This window comes from Lissotriton vulgaris, chromosome 9 (genome assembly GCF_964263255.1).
Source record: "Lissotriton vulgaris chromosome 9, aLisVul1.2, whole genome shotgun sequence".
Classification (NCBI taxonomy): Eukaryota; Metazoa; Chordata; class Amphibia; order Caudata; family Salamandridae; genus Lissotriton; species Lissotriton vulgaris.
Genome location: NC_141697.1, coordinates 655156175 through 655173345, shown reverse-complemented (window position 1 = coordinate 655173345; position 17171 = coordinate 655156175). Strand labels below are relative to the sequence as shown.

Below are 17171 nucleotides of genomic sequence, written 5' to 3'. Positions count from 1 at the left end.
GAAAACACCGTCTAATTTTGAGATATTGCTCAAATTTAGTTGGCAGTACTAAAATGTTTTCGCCTCCTGGGATCATGCGAACAGTGGGAGGAAGAAGGGGAGCGAGAAGTGGGAAAAGTATTGTGGGATGACCCGCTTATCTAAATGGGCAATACCTTAACAAAAAACTGTCACATGAAGGAAGCATACTTTTTCTTATCCATGTCCGGGCGGGAATCCCTTGAAATTGTGTTTCATCTTTTTTATTCTTGCACATCTGCTTATCTAGACCCTTCGAGACCCTTCACAAGGCCCTTCAGATTGGGCCCTGTGATTTGCATTTAACTAGAGTGTTAAGCAAGATATACCCTGCTATACACAGCACAATTCTCACCTGCTTTCATCATTGATGATAGAATTAAACTGCTCTTCACTTAAGAATGCACAGATTATCACGAGCACTAAAAATTAAGTTACAAATGTTGCTAAGCCTGCCCTGTCTCAATGTATGATCCTTAAAAAAGAGTTGCAGTGTATCTCCATGTGAAATAAGACATCCTTCGTTGGAGGTGTGTGCACTGATCTAAAGATGACTAGCACAGATAACATATCTTAGGAAGATACACACAACAGATTAAGAAAATCTCATTCCAAAATAAATAAAAACAACAATTATGTATATATAGATATATATTATTATTATTGTAAGTCATTTGAACAGAAAAAAGATATCGGAAGAATCTGCGCAGAGAAAACGCATAATACAGGGCAGTGAAGGAACATGACTTTGACAACTGCTTCACGCAACTCAAGATGCCTTCACCTGTGGACAAGTGGGGGAATACTGATGTCTGATGTGCTGAGGACTCCTGAGATTGACAGTGAAAGACACAAGATGAAGGACACATAAGCCAAGGCAGCTTTAAGTGTAATTATTTGATTTATGTGTCACTGCCCATTGGCTAGACCTTTCTTTTTGCAGGTGATAGAAATGTGCATTTGATGGAAGGGAGTCAAGGAGTCACGCGATCAGGAGCAAGAGCATTTGAGAAGGTGTAGAAATAGTAGTTTGTAGATGGTAGTCTATTTAAAGATCTGGTTAATTTACAGGCAGCAAATTTAGCCTGATGTTTGTGGAACCAGTTATTTTTTCTTTACCCCATGTTATTCTTAATGGATATCCCTTTCTATTATGTGATCCTCCTTAGATCCAACTCATGTAGCAGCAAATAGTTCTGATCTGTGAGATCATAAGGGTGTGCCAATCATCCTGCCACTGGACTGCGTCAAGGGAGATGCCTCTCGGTGACAACTCTCATTGCCGTGCACAATTAGAACTGGAAAGCATAGGGCCTCTCTGTAGCATGGGGGGTTCTCCAGGGGCTGTGTCTCACTAGATGTTGGTGAGCGGCTGCCTCCACCAACTAGATTGCTCAGACTACGGAAGAGATAGCCCCGCCGGGCTGTTTGCAGCCTCCCACTGAGGGAGAAGCGACTGCGGCTGAAGGGGATACGTGAGAAAGGAGCTCCAACACGAGCACTACGCTGGGAGGGCAGAGAGTTGCTGCTGACAGTCCGACGGCAGCGCTGGCAGTTCTGCATGTAGGCTGTGTAGGTGCTGTTAGCCACAGTGGCATCCATAAGCATGGCCTCAGAATAGCTTGGCACGATTTGCTGGTTGGACCTGATGTGCCACTCCAGCTCTGTCATATCAATTGTGTTGACTCTGGAAATCCATCGGCCAAATCCAGACTCCTCTGGGGTGGTGACTCCATCATCTGCTCCAAAGAGCTTCTCCACGTGGTAATGGACATTGGCTGTTCGATACTCAGCCAAGACCCGCAAGGGCCAGGACAGAATGGCAAAAGAAGCCAACCAGAAAACGTAGCGCCGGACATACCAAGGTGGGCGAGTGGGATCTGGAAAGGCAATCATATATTCTTTGAAGTCCACATTCTTTAAGTGCATGCCCTCACGGGCCTCCATGTAGTCATTCAAGCCTTCATTTTCACTGAAGAAGCGAGCTCTCTGGGTCAGGTAAGCAGTCTCGGCATCAGAGCTGGCAAAGCTGAAGCACTTTGTGAAGCGGAGCTTTGTGACAGGGTAGTCAGAGAGGCCCAGGAGCTCCTTGGATACATCTTTTACACCATGGCGGGCATAGTCAAACTCAGACTCAGCTACGTGGGTATTAACACGCTCGTGGTAGACTTGAGTGGTGGTGTAGGCATCACCATTGCGGTAGCGTGTCACCTGCCGGGTTCGTCGGATGTAATGATAGCTGATGGCTTTCCACCAGATGCAGGGCGTGGACTGCTGCATCCGCTGGATCTTCTCATAAACGCTGTTGACATCCACCTTGTGCTGGAGCTCATTCTTGGTGAAGCAATGCCAGCACTCCACCAGGTACACTACATAGAGCATGCTAAGGAAGGCCAGCGGAATGTAGATGTAACCGTTGGAGCAGGGACTGTCGTGGTAGACCATTGACTCACCACGGTAGGTCCCATCGAAAGTCAGGCGGGTCACCTTGGAAAGCTGGCACCAGGCCATGACACAGAAGCAGCCATACATCAGTAGAGTGAGAACAAGGCATTTCCAGTGGGACTCGCGGCACAAGGAGCTGCTAAGGGACTGCTTCAGAGGACGCTGCTGCTGGGCGACAGAAAAGAAAGACAGAGAAAGTCAGATGAGCATTCAATTTAAATTTAATTCAACTGTCTTTCAAAGAGATGACATGGCACAATCCTGTGGATCTAGACCACTCCACACACCCAAATATGTTATGATGCAAATAGTTAACAAATTGCTTTAATGAATGATGCTTTGAGAAAGCGCTACAGTAATATTCCATTAGAACAAACCATTTGTTAGCTGCATCCACCACAAATTCTGTTATCTAAATTAGAAAACAATTCTTGTTTGCCAAATAAATGGACATAAGTTTTTGAGCATATATGCTTCTAACTTATGCTAGTCACAGAGAGTGCTACCCACCACTTCTATAAAGAAAATATAAAGAATAGTGGGAGGGAAGGTGACTCAAAGCAAGGCTACCACTACCTCCTTAATTGACCAACAATGACATGTTTATACCAATGGCAGTTCTACCCAAACCTTTTTGCAGATTCCACTTTCCCTAAAGGACTGTGAAGACGACGGCTATATGGAAATGGGAGACAGTCTGATAATGAACTTCGCTCTCCAATAGTATTCAAGTTCATATCTAAGCCTTTCTCATATAAGATAACTAATGAAAAGGGCGGATTTAGGTCTACGACCAGTCAGTCACTCATAAATGTAATGAATTAGTTGCTCAGAATCATTAATTGAAAATCACATATAGATTAAATTCTAGTTTGCATCTAAATCATCTCTGAAGACAAAAACATAGGCAATCACTGAATGTAATCTTAAAAATATGTAAAAAGTTAACTTTTTGATTGGAAAGCAATGTTCGGTATATGCCAAATATACCTCTTTTCTTATTCTACACAGTCTTTAGATAAATGCAGCTCTTGCATAGGCACTTACTTAATTATGTGGAACAAATAAAAAAAAGACATCTTCATAAACAGCACAGTTTCAAACATTTCCTGCACAGGGCGATATTGATAATTGGTGATATATACAGAGAGCAATATGCGAAGTTTGCTGAAAATAAAAATACAAAATGAAGCATATCAATCTGATGACCCTAAAGCAGTGACTTTCCTTTCAGTCGAGTTTCCATTATGTTGAAAAACTTGGTGACAAAAATCGGACAATTGTCGTCCAACAGTTACCTGGCATCAAACCTGAATCTGGTAGGAAAATCTCAACACAAAAACACTTAAACAAAATAATAGAAATTGTAAAACTAAGGGGCTGATTTAAGGTTTGGTACTCCATCCCTCCATCTGTCAGGATGGCGGAGGACATAGGCTGTTCCACCTTGATAGAATTAGGTCCAATAAATTAAGAGATGATTTCCAGTACAGCATTTATCTGAGTACATTGAAATTAACTGCCATAATGGTGGTTTCTTTCAATGTACAAAACCTTTTTGCGGGCTGACACCCTGGGATTTTGATGGCTTATCAGCTAACTTTTCCAAGGGTTTTGTTTTTCAGAAACACATTTTCAAAGTGGCAGTTTGTTTGAAAAACAAAATAACTAATGACCCCCATACCCTCTGAGTTTTCTCCCAGGTTGTGGGGGGCATTATTGCTCTTTTCTTTACCTCACCATTAGGTTTTTCCAGGTGGTGTAGGGTAGAGGGTGGACAATCCTGGGGAGACTCGAAGGGTGATCTTCATCACCATTGACTTTCAGGAAACAATCCTGGTCAGCATGCTGCTGTCATGGTGGACCAACGGATAGAAGAGGTCCATTGCAAGGCAATTGCGTTTCACCATTTCACAAAAGCCCACTTTACTAAATGGACTATTGGAATCCCATTGTCTACTATGTTGAAGGCATTGGATGACTTGCTTCCTGTTGGTTTGAGCCTATATGCATTAACATCTATGACTGACTTGTAGCCATGATGGATCTAATCCTAAAATATCAATCAAAGAATAGGGTAGTGGTGTGAAGTTGTTCTCGGGGATCGGAGGTGAAAGGTAGATTGATATTTTGCCCGGTTTTCTGTTTAAGATTTAGATTATTGTAGTGGGAATTGAGCTTGAAGGTGGAATGCACATTCAGCTTGTCTGTGTAACTGTATCTATACGTTCCTTAAGGAACTCTGCAGGGCAGGTGTGAATGGAAGATTCAATTCTCCGATTTTTTTGATACTTGAATAATTTTGCTGAGGTTCACTGGTTTAACATTCAACATTCTTACCTCATAAAATATCATTTCTGAGGTTAAAATGTGATTCTATTGGGATGTATTTGATAGAAGAATGAATCTTTCAGCTCTTGTCTTGAAGAACTTGTGTAGGTAATATATGTTGTCTACTTCTGCAAGCAGAGTTCTGGGAAACAGTTGTTCTGTGATCTGAGCCTATTTTGATTTGCAAACTCTGTTGGGTTCACCCTACGAGTGATAGGCTAGCCGGCAAAAAGTGACAATGTCTTCTCAATCTAGCTCCACATTCTGCCTTCTGTTTAGTGTGAGGGAATGCATGGTCTCAACATGTTTAGGATGTAGACTGTGTCAAAGTCTGTCCTGATCGGTATTTCTGATGCTGTGGGCTGGGTGTATTTGAAGGATGTTTTTGAGGGTCACGAAGAAGGCCCTATTTACTAGAGACCTCTGACAGGGCTGTATTGGTGACAAGCATCTTTCTAGATTGTAGCTGGATGATGATGATGATGTGGTCCATTGATTCTTGGCCAAGAGAGAAAATTAGATTTGTGTGGCATACACTATATACACCTCTGGAATTTGACTGCATAAAGCTTAATGCTCCCAGGCTTCTGACTTCCTCTGCATCTAGCTGGTCATCCCATTTGTGTACCCAGAATTTGGATTCCCCAAGAAGGATAGGCTTGCCTGAAAAAGGCCAAGATGATAAACTTCTATATGGAGGTCAGGTTGGCCCTAAACTGCGGTAGACTAGTGGTGAAATGAAAGACTTGTTTTTGCTGAGTAATAATTCTTCGAATGTCAGAAAGAATTGCAAACAGTACTTGATACATCTTTATTTGATCATTGTAATCCTTTCACCTCTGACCATTGCTCTATAGACAATGGTGTGCCTATTGGAGAAACACAGGCTGAAGATGTCAATAGAAATGATGGAAAACCAGGTTCTTGCCAGACCAGGAAAATGGTAGCTTCCTTCTTCGCAGGTTTCGTGCATCTTTAAAGTGTGCTTCATCTTTACTTGGAATTAGACAATGTACAATTCTTCAGAACGAAATCATGCAACTGTACTTCAGCAACCAAAAACCACAGTGATTAATGTGTGCATATATTAATTTGCATTCACAAAAATATATGAAATTAATTGGATCTGCCATTTGCAAATAATCTGTTATGTTCACATTGTGTCACAAGATCATGCCACTTTGGGTACATGACTCGAATAAAATAGACTTGTTACGCGGCTGTGGAAGATGCCTTCGCCTATAACCTGTGACAGGCTGCACTTGGGTGATGTTTTCTTCAGGCACTCTTTTAAGTCCAAAGGTAACTTTTTTTAACACACTCCAACATCAATAAAAGGTTGACCAGGATTCCTTGCAGTAGGCATGTCCATATATGCCTGTTCCACAAAAAAAGGAGACCCAAAGGGACACTTTTTAGGCTTCAATAGTTTTTAATGAGTCGTCGTTATTTTTACTAGAAAGATGCCCCCCACTGACTTTTATTCAAATGACCATTTCTACTATTATTGCTGTTTCTCCAATTTTCCTTATAAATGTTTTTTTATTCTAAGGTAATGTATTCATATTATTTTTATATGCATTTTTGCCTGGGCGTTTTGTTTTTTAACTGTATTGAAATTATTTATGTTGATTCAGTTTACCACAGCCCTCTTGACAGAAGCAAGTATCGGCTTTAGCTGCTGTCAGTGAGTATTAGTATTCAAGGAGGTCATCTGCCTAATTTTGTGTTTGCAAAGTACTTGATTAAGTAATTGGGATAATTCATCTAAAATGTCTGCAAAACCAAAATATACTTTTCCCTGCTGTTGCAAATGTTACTTTTTGCATATTATTTTTCTATTTATGTGAGAAGTTTAGGTAACTTGAGCAGTCCTGCATTTCGTGTAGTCTTTTCAACCTTCCAAAGACAAAATGGCATCAAAGTGGACAGGGAGACAGGAAGTGTTTGTATTTAGCCCATCAGGATATTTCTACCGTCAAAGAGTGTTTTTTATTTTTTATTTCCAGCCTTAAGAAAAACTATCATTTTTCAAATAAGTCCATTTCCTGCCCTCTTCTGTGATCACTTTCTGTGGTTTACGGTGGCTCACAAAATTGAGGCTAGTCTAAATCAGAAAAAGACTCACAAAGTGTTAACATTAAAAAAGAGAAAGAACATTTGGAAACTCCAGCAGAAGTTAACAAGTTATGTGGAGGAAGTTTATGTTCCATTTACGTCTCTGGGCGTTCTCCAAACCATACCCTGCCGGTTGATTTCTATAGAATCAATAAAAGGCAGATGGATACATAAGCATACTGCCGGATCCCAATCCTTACCCCACAACAAATATTTGGTGAGTGAAATTTATAAAATTCACATATTTTGAGTATGGTAAAATGTTAAAATTCCTAAAAAATTTACATTACACAATTTCACATCAATTTCACCCATAAGATACTGGTTTGTGCAGTACACACACGCATAAAAAGGCAAGTGAGATATCGGAACACAAAAGTTGTGCTTTTTCATGAAATGTTCACGTTTTCACATTTTTTGCAGAAAAATATTATGCAATTGTGCACACCACTCTTAAAACATAAGACACATCATTCATGATGCATATAAAGTCATTGTAAACCCACTGCAGGCATCAATCATACAAGCCCTTGTGAGAAGAAGTTCGACCACAACCTATCAAAACACTCAGCACTCCCCAATGCATCTGTGCCCATCACAGTGTTCTCTATTAAGGTGCTTGTGGGCTCATGCTAACTTGCTGCTCAGGGATCACAGGGACCTTAGACCCTGCCACCTCTTACTTACTGGAAATTCCAAGAAGAATTTCCGGGATTAGTAGTAGGTGCTTGAGGGGTTACATTTTGGGGAGGGACAACAAAGACTGCACTTCTCCTATCCATCCATTCATGTAAACTCCTTTAGCGCACTTCTTTCTAAGATGGGGCATGTCTCTACCGGGGTATGGAAACAAGCACAAGATGGAAGATAAGGGTATGTAAGAAGCAAAACTGGTGCAGTTCACTAGGTCTGTACTCATGGAGAGTACGTTGTAGCGCAGTTTAACAGTTCATACCCACAATGGGATTAGGTAACAGTCTATCTTCCCATTGCAGAACACTGTGTCTGCATCTAGCACAGTAGTTTAAGTGTTAGGCCCCTTTAGCTACTCATATTCCTGTGGTCATTCAGGCATTGTTCTAGGGGATGCTTTCAGTGGAGTAAGACAGTAGCAATACCATGGCTTAGGAATTTCAGTGGTGTGTTACTGCATGTGGTTACTTCCTGTACTTGCTTTCTCTGTGTGGTCCACTGCAGGGGCCATGAGGGAGAACGGGAATGTCTTCACAACACCGGTCATCTCTGGCTTTGCTCCCAAGGGCAGTCAGCAACTTCCTGGTGTTCCATATGCTAGCAACACTGCCGACTTCTCATCATGGAAGTCTCTCCTCCTGCAGGACCAGCACTCTCCTTCCCTCTCTCAGGAGGATGGCTTCTGGGTACTAGGAAAACCTTCCACTTTCTCCGCAAGCTGTGCAGACTTCAGGAGATGTCCCATCACCTCTAGGAGGCTGTATGTCGTTCAAACACCAACCCTTGTCACACAGTAGTCCTTCGAGTACTCTGAAGAGCAATCACTTCTTTGGTCATGAAGAACTTGGAACAAAGTGGGCAAAATCACATTTGTATACGCATTTTCAAGATAGATGATGTGGGCCCACTACTTAAGGTTTCAAAACTAGTTTGAGGTGGTTTCTTTTCAAATGTGATTTTTTGGCCATTCCTCAGACACTATCAGCCTTTGTGTGAGGTGATGGCTTTCACAGCGGAAAGCAGTGGGGCTCATTTAGCAGAAGTATCCAAAACAAGGGCAAATTAATTTGTGAGATCTCTGCACCTACCTGTCATCAGCCTTTTTGAAGCAGTGATCCTGAACCAACAAAAAGGCAGACCCTGCCTAGCAACTTTCTGGCCTTCAACAACAGAAACCTGGCTGCAGTCCTACCCCCTACAAATCCATTTACCAAATGGCAGTGATGGAGCAAGGATTCGCACGTAAAGCGACTTGCTCTCATTCATGAACCTCGCCTAACTCGTAATAATATTAATTCAACCTGTCTGTCATTTATCTCGCCTTTTCCCCAACACGCGGGTGTCCCTAGGAGGCTTGCCTATGTGTCTTTTCATCTTAACCATGCTTGCATTTTACAGAATGGCCGCTTCGCAGAAATCCAGTCTGCGCATGCGTCGGTCATACCCACGTGATGTGACGCACTCGCAATTTGGAGAGATGTTTTCGCTCATGCGCATTGTCGCTAATATGGCCGCTTGTCTCTAACCATGCTCTCTGCTAGCTCATGCTGCTTCTGCATATCTGTCTTTCCCGCAGTAACCCTTAATGCTATAGATATTATAAAGTAAGGGGTGCAGTAAAGCTTTTCATGGTATACAGTGTATTCATTTTTTCGAGTGATTCTAATTTGTTTTCGCTTACTTTTCATGCACCGCGTATCTGGGGGCCTGGGAGTTGGGGAGCCGCGCCATTTTAGAAGCCTGTGTGGACTTGGTCACATGACATGAGGACCGGGCCTTGCATCCGTGGAACTCAGCCAGCTGGCTACCGAAGCTGAGACGCTCCTGGGAAGCTACCTTCGCCCCTGGAGAAGATGCTGTATTACATCTAAAATTGATACAATGTTTCTTTCCAATGTGTATTCCATTGTCCTCTTCCACACGTATGCCTGGGAACGGAACTCTAAGGGGTGGGTAATGTAATTTGAATATGTAATATGGGAACACAGAATTATAGGTGGTGACAATGACCTAACCACCTCTCCTGACCAATCATAAGTTGGGACCTTGTCACTTGCAACATTTGTGGGTGGTCTGGGGGTCCCAGAAAAGTATAACTAGTAAAGTTTAGTTTAGAGAAGTTGTCCGACTTGTCCGAGTAGCAGACCTGTCACTGACCCTACGAACTCTATAGGTGATTGATACAGAGCGCTGCGGAGCACTCTGTCCGTACTTTCCACAAACTCCAAGGGGTGGAAATTAGTCCTAAGTGCTGGCGGAGCACTTTGCTGGGAGATTCGAAACCCTAATCGGGGTTACTGGCGGATTCCGTGCAGAGAGGGGGTAACGCAGGCGTTGCATCCGAAGCTGCAGGTGTTGGTCGTGCCCTTTGATGAGCCCAGTCCTGACCCAAAACCTGAGGGGTATCCTGTCCTGACTGTCCATGAGCTGTACCTGCTCGCCTACTGGCATTCCGAATCCTTGAGGGTCCCTGTCCTCACCTTTCCCAAGCTGACCCGTGGCCAGGGTTGGTTCTCATTCCCGTCCTAGGTAAATATTCAGTGTGGGTGTCTGTCTAACTTTACTCTTACCTTTCATCTTCTTAATAAAGCACTCTTGCCTGTGATATTTCCCTATCACCTTTTTGAAAGTGACTTTTATGCAATTGTTTATTAGTAATGTTCCACTTCTTCCCCTACCTATAGGATATTAATAAAACTGACTGCTTATTTTAGCTTGTTCCATCATTCCTTCCCTTTAGTATGGTTGCTGTGAACTTAGTAAGAATAGCATAAAAGTTTAGGAACTTGTTTAAGAATATTAGTGCACATAATAGGTCCTTCTCACGTCCCCTGCCTTAGTTTAAATTCGTACTGAATAGCATGTTCCCTAATGCTCATACCCTGTAGTGTTCCTTAGTACTCTATGGTGCTTGCCTTAATCCATAGTTACATTTTGGCTCTGATCTTGATTATTGATGTTCTGATTTGTATCTGCCTTATACCCATGGCATATTCGTTCTAAAATTCTCTATATAAAACTTTGAAAACCCATCAGGTGTCTGTGGTCATTATACATCACAAAGTGTTATTAAATGTACTGAGTGTGTAAGGTATTCTACTCCTTTTTTGGAATCTTGTTACCTGTCCACTGCTAGCTCCTGATCCATCAGGAGGAATGTGCCTGTGGTAAGTCAGGTACATGTATAGTAAGTGGTGAGAGAGTCACCCCCTGAATTACTCATAGTAGCGTGGAAAGATTCACCCGGTTCATGCAAACACAGTCGTCTTATGCACGCCAGGGCCCAGTGTGTGGAAATTGGTAAACTAGTGACCCGGGTGACCTGCGCGCTCTATCAGCAGTGCTCAGTAGGAAATAAACAGCAGCCTTTCGCTAAAAAGGTCCTCACTGATTTTTTAACAGTAACCCTTTCTCCATCCGCCCTCATTTCAATGTCTGAATCTCTACCCCGAAGCTCTATCGCTTTCATCTTGAGCAATCATAAACCATGGGAATCCAAAATAGATCCGATGGCCCCAGTACACAGAGTCAGCTCACACATAGAGTGCAGCAAGGCAGCCTTGAAAAGAACATGGTGTACAGTAATGGATTATAAAATGAAGGAGTGAAAGCAGACATGGGCTTCAAGATGATGTAGAACAGAAATAGAAGAAGGGAAAAAGGGGTCGAGGCAAAGAATAGCAGAATTAAGGCAATGGGAAAGGTGGAATAAGGACAGTGAAAGGGAGGACAAGAGGAAGGCTGAAAATAAGGACACAGAAGGGGAGGAAGAGGAATGGGAGGAGCAAGAGGTGGTTCCTGAGACATTAAGGGAACACCTGAAGCATAGAAGGAAAAGAGGGATGGTCAGAGAGGACGAGGATGTGAGACAGTGGTAGAATAGGTATAAGAAAGAATAAGATGAAATGTTTTGAGTACCTTTCTATGTTTTGGGTAAGCAGAGTAATATATTCTAAGCGGCCTTATGGGTGCTTTTAGTTAAACCAGAAAAGTGTAATGACTACAATTATATTCTACTAATTTGTACACCACATAGAAATCGGTACAAATGTCACATACAAGGTGCAATATGCAGAAAAATCAACAAATGTGCACTGTGTTCCAAGGTGAAAAAAACACATTGATGTGAACAAGTGACAATTTTACATACAGGCAACAACTCTCAATGTATGTTTATAAATGCACACAAACGGGAATCAATGGAAATGGCAAATTCTTTTAATACGGCGATAAGTAGTGTGCTTTGGTGTTGACAGTATTTTGCACTCTTTAGAAATGTTGAGTTTTTTCAGGACAATGAGATAACAAGGAAATCTGATTATGAAGTGTCACTGTGGGCAATTGATGTGATCTACGATTTGTGGGTCGGTTAGTACGGTACAAATGCCCCCTTGGTAATTGATATATAACCGTCATGAAGCTGGTGCAGGGGGCGTGGCTTTCCCGCCACCTAAGATTGCTGCCTAGTGGGGAGGCTTCACTCCACTGCGGACCTGTTGCGGCCCTTTCGGCGTTCTTGATGCAATTTTGACAGAGGTTTTGGACTGCGGAGGAGGAGAAAAGTGAAGCGATGCTGCTGTGCTGCTTTTGTTGACGGTGCCGCAATTTTTTTATTACTTTTTCAGTGCTGCGTGGCTTCCTCAGAAGTGGTCGCGATTTTGTGCTCTGTTTTTTGCTGACGTAAGTGAAGTATATAGCGTGCTTTGCGCTTTGGGATGTTCGAAGTATCTCCTACAATGTTGCTATGACTGTTTTCTATGATGCAGCTGTAAGGCTGACATTATCTTAGCTGTACTGCTTTTCTAGTGCTTAAGAAGATTTAAACTACATTTTCTGGTGGCTGTATGGATTTGCTTCCTATTTGGTTTTCCTGATTTTATTAAGTGCAGCACTTGTGGCAATATAGGTCTTCGGTACTCCTACAGTTTGATAACACTGACAGACTGTAGTTTTCGTTTCTATGGGAAAATTACAGAAGACACAGTTTGTTTCTAGTTATTCTGGATTGAGTGCTGGTTCTGTTTCAAAGTTAATAACAGCAGACCAATTTGAATTCCCTGGTGAAATGGCTAATTCCCCCACTCCTTGTACTGCCTCTTTACATTCCTCCATAAGTAAGGCTCAGTCGCCCTCTTCTGCTTCCAAAAGATTAAAGCAGGATCCTCCTTCGCCTGAGAAGTCTGTGTCCCCTTTTTCTTTAGAACTACTGATGGAAGAAATCCGGGCACTACATTCTTTAGTTGAGAACAGGATACAACATCTGGATGACAAATGATCAACAATGGAGAGTCGTGTTTCTATGGTGGAACAGCAGATTGTGGATTTGCATGATGAAGCTAACAAAATTCACTGCTTGGAAAAGGCGGTTCTCTGGCTCAAACAACACACAGAGAATTTGGAAAAGAGGAATAGGTGTAATAATCTCCACAATTAGGGCCTTCCTGAAACATTGGAGGGGAATGATTGTGTCTCCTTTTATACCTCCTTCCTTCCAAAATTGTTAGATATGCCTTCCTCAACCTTGCTTAATATTCAGTGCGCTCACAAGCTTGGTCCTCGTCCTACATTGTCTGCATCTCCTGTCAAACCAAGAGGAGTCATCATTCTTTTTTTGAAGTTTACAGACTTATTGACAGTTTTTTCTGCGGTTAAAGCTAAACATCAAGTCACTTGGCTGGGTCAAAAATGTTTCCTATCTCAAGATGTTTCCAATGACACTGCAGCAGGAAGGAAGTAGTTTCTCAATCTTCGAACTCCCCTATGTTCTCTGGGTGCCAGATAAGGTCTTTGTCATCCCTGCATCTTTAAAGTGACATAATAATACTACAACATTTGAAGACTCAGCTGAACTTAAAAAGGTCATACAAATGCATACCTTAGTTACTATGGACACAGCTGGTCCTTCTACTGGTTGATTTTCTTTTCTTGTTTTTTTTTCAGATGGGTTGAAATGGTTTCTGTTAAGTTATAATATTTGTTTTGATAGTCTCCTTCTCTTTCTTTGCAGATTCATCTTCTATGTTTGCATTGTGCAGTCCTTCCTCTTAAGTGAATGCTATACTGATATGGCATGGATTCCTCCCGTTCTGGGTGTGTTGTCATTTCATGTGTTGTCACCACCCCATTTCTTTCACTTTTGTTATTTATTCAGGTATATTTTTGCAGTCATCAATTTTGGATTTGTACTGTCTCTTCTTCTTGCTTCCCATTTCTCTTTTTTACCTTCCTTATTTGCCTTATTCTCTACTTGTTATTCTTCTCATTTTCCTATTTGTTTATTATCTCTTTTGAAATGTTCTGTTTTTTTCTTACCCATTTCAACATTCTCAAGCAATGTATCTGTTACTTACTATATATAATTCAGTGTAATATCAGCGAATATTAAAGGGTCTATTAATCCTGTTAAACAAAAGAGGATATTATTCCATTTAGGTAGGCCAATCCTGACCTAGCTCTTCTCCAAGAAATCCACCTTACTGTGTTAGAAGCTTTAAAACTCAAGCAAAGCTGGGTGGGGAAGGTGTTTGTTTCATCATCACTGATAAAAAATAATGGTGTTGTTATATTGTGCAAGAAATCACTTAATTTTACTTACCCTTCACAAGAAAACGTGATATGGGTAGATTTATTATTGCTACTTTTTTCTTATTGATAATGTCCTCCATACTGTGTTAAATATAAATGCCCCTAGGATCCCTGATCACACCCTGTGGTTCTCTATTGCTACGAAATGTACACAATACCATGATATATATTTTATTTTTAGTGGTGATTGCAACCAAATTATGGATTCTTTTTGGATAGGTGTTCTTTGTCCCAATTTTTGTCCAAAAGAATGCATAAACAATTCCATTTTGCTACAGCTAAAGGTGCCCTGGCAGATTCTTGGAGGCTTGTTAATCCTACAGTATCAGACTGCACTTATTATTCATCCTTTCATGGTACACTTTCACGATTAGAACACATTTTTCTTTCTAAATCTCTTTCGCAGCATGTCATACAGGATCATATTTCCCCAATTATACTTTCCGATCATGCAATGGTTACTACTGACTTGGATTTGGTTCCTCCCTCTTCCCCTTTGTATAGGTGGAGGTTTAATATCCCTCTTTTACAAAATGCTGGGTTTTCTAGATCTTTTATCTCCTTTACTTACTAAAATAATTTCATTTCATGATAATAATTCTATTTCTCCTTTCTTATTATGCAATACATTTAAAACATCTGCGCTTGAATTTATTTTAATCTATGTCTCTAAGACGACAAGGAGACAAGGAGTAGAGTTAAGGAAATATTGCCCTGCTTTCTTCAATAAAATCTTTGGAACAGCAATACTTCTCTTCTAAGTTGCCATGTGATCTTCATAATTTACTTCAAGCAAAACTAAAGTGTAACTCCATTTCTAACTATGAGGCAAACTGTATACCTCTTAGGATACATGCATGTTATTGTGGCAGGAAAAAGAAATCAGGTAAATTGTTAGCAAGCTATTTAAAAGTTAGAAAAGAGAGACAAATTATTGATTCAGTGACAACAATGCAGGGTGGTTCAGTTACTAACCAGAAAGATATTTTAGAAGAATGTGTTAAATTCTATACGTCCCTGTATAGTCTGGAGTCACTGACTCAATCCTCCATTATTGTAGATTACTTGGGTCAAGTGTCTCATCCTATTACCCCAGAGTTCGATTTTTACTCTTTTGAAAATGATCTCACTCCTGAGGAAATTTCTCAAGAATTACAAGCATTAAAATTGGGGAAAACACCAGGACCCGATGGTTTTACTGTGGAATTTTATCTTCACTTCTCTAACATTCTCCCTCCCTATTTATTTTGCTTCTTTAACCACTTCGTTGAGTCCTCTTCTACATCTGGTACTTTTCAGGAAGCTATAATGTGTCTTATTCATGAAGAGGGTAAGAATCCACATAACCGTAAAAATGATAGACCTATCTCATTGTTAAACCTTGATTATAAGATCTTTCTTAAGCTCCTAGCTCATCGTTTATATTCCTTCCTACTGTATCTTATAGGGAAGGAACAATCAGGATTTATTAAGGATAGGCTTATATCTGACAATTCTTGTTGTTTGTTTAATGTCCTTAGTAAAGCCCTTCTATTTAATTCCTCGCTTGCAGCCATAACAATAGATGCTGAGAAAGCATTTGATAGAATCAGTTGGGAGTTTATGCTGCAGTCATTAACCTAGGGTGAACAAAGCAAACACAAGGAGATGATGGACGGAGCGCTGAAACTTTTCAGACACTCACCTCCAGTCACAGATTTGGGTTGAATCCATCATCATTTGTGAGCTCACTTCGCCACTCCAATTCAGACACAGCTATATGCAAATCAGTCTTGACCCTGTGCCTCATGGGTACAGTCCAGCCTGAACTGCCAAGCCATGTCTTCCCTGAACATGAAAAAAGCATCCTGCGACCAGTTTCGGGATAACAGCCCTCATCAGCCAGGCTTGCTTGAATCGAGTGGCAAAGTGAGCAAGGGACCCACCTCTGGGCATACCCTGCCAACTTAGAGCAAACAAAACAAACACAGGGCCAAGACTGATTTGCATATGGCCAGGTCTAACCTGGGGTGGCATGGTGAGCAAAGTAATGATGGATTTAACCCAGATCTCTTGACCTGGGGTGAATGTTTTGATTTGTTCTGGATTCCGTCCATCAATTGTGTGTCTTTTGCAGTTATTAATCTGGCATGGTTTGGGGTCTAAATGTATATATTTTATTTCCCTTTTGAATGATTCTTCTAAAGCGTCTACATTCGATAATAGCAGAATCTCTTCATATTTTCCTCTTTATAGAGGAGTAAGGCAGGGTTGTTTGCACTCCCCCTTATTATTTGTTATGACACTTGAACCTTTTCCTTCCCGGATTCTTCTTAACTCATCTATTTCTAGTTTTATTTATGGTGATAATCATTTAAAATTCACTGCCTATGTGGATGATATCCTTTTGTGTATTTCCTCTCGCGAAATCTCTTTGCCTTCTTTTATGTAAGAAATCTCATTGTTTTCCGAGGTCTCTGGATATAAAGTTAATAAAGGCAAAACAGAAATTCTTCTACTCAATAAATACACTTTCAGTCATCCTTATTGCATTACTGGTTTTCAATCACCTGCTTCTGCCAGAATTAAATATTTAGGTATCTGGGTCACCAGCTCTATTTACGATACTATAAATATTAATTGTAAAGGACTTAAAACAAAGGTTGAAAGTATTCTGTCTTCCTGGAATCCTTTATTTCTATCGTGGTGGGGGTGTTTAGATGCGATTAAAATGATGACCTCACCTATTGTTTGATATCTTTTTTCTATGTTACCAATTCATATCTTAAAACCTTCTTTCTAAAAGTTCAACTTGTTCATACTTGAAGTAGGTGGTAATTGCGAGTGTTTTGCGACCACAATTGCAGTTGCAAAACATTAGTACATTGTTTTGAGACTCGCTATTTGGAAAGAAACGCCCCTTCCAAATAGCGTGTCGCAAAACCTATTTAGCAAATCACAACAAAAATTGTGACTCACTAAATAGGCTATGTACATGGTCC

General features: G+C 41.0%; 1 protein-coding gene across 2 annotated transcripts in view; it reads right to left on the bottom strand.

The window, feature by feature from the left end:
- Positions 1 to 652: 652 nt before the first annotated feature.
- The window catches only part of TMEM151A (transmembrane protein 151A), a 73122-nt gene continuing 56603 nt past the window's right edge, over positions 653 to 17171 (bottom strand). The window contains exon 2 of one of the 2 annotated variants that reach the window (XM_086936726.1): positions 653 to 2631. In XM_086936726.1, coding sequence (XP_086792852.1) covers positions 1228 to 2631 — 1404 coding nt within the window. In that variant the 3' untranslated portion in view covers positions 653 to 1227. The remainder of the gene's footprint in view (positions 2632 to 17171) is intronic. The other variant, XM_086936727.1, reaches the window with a different exon arrangement.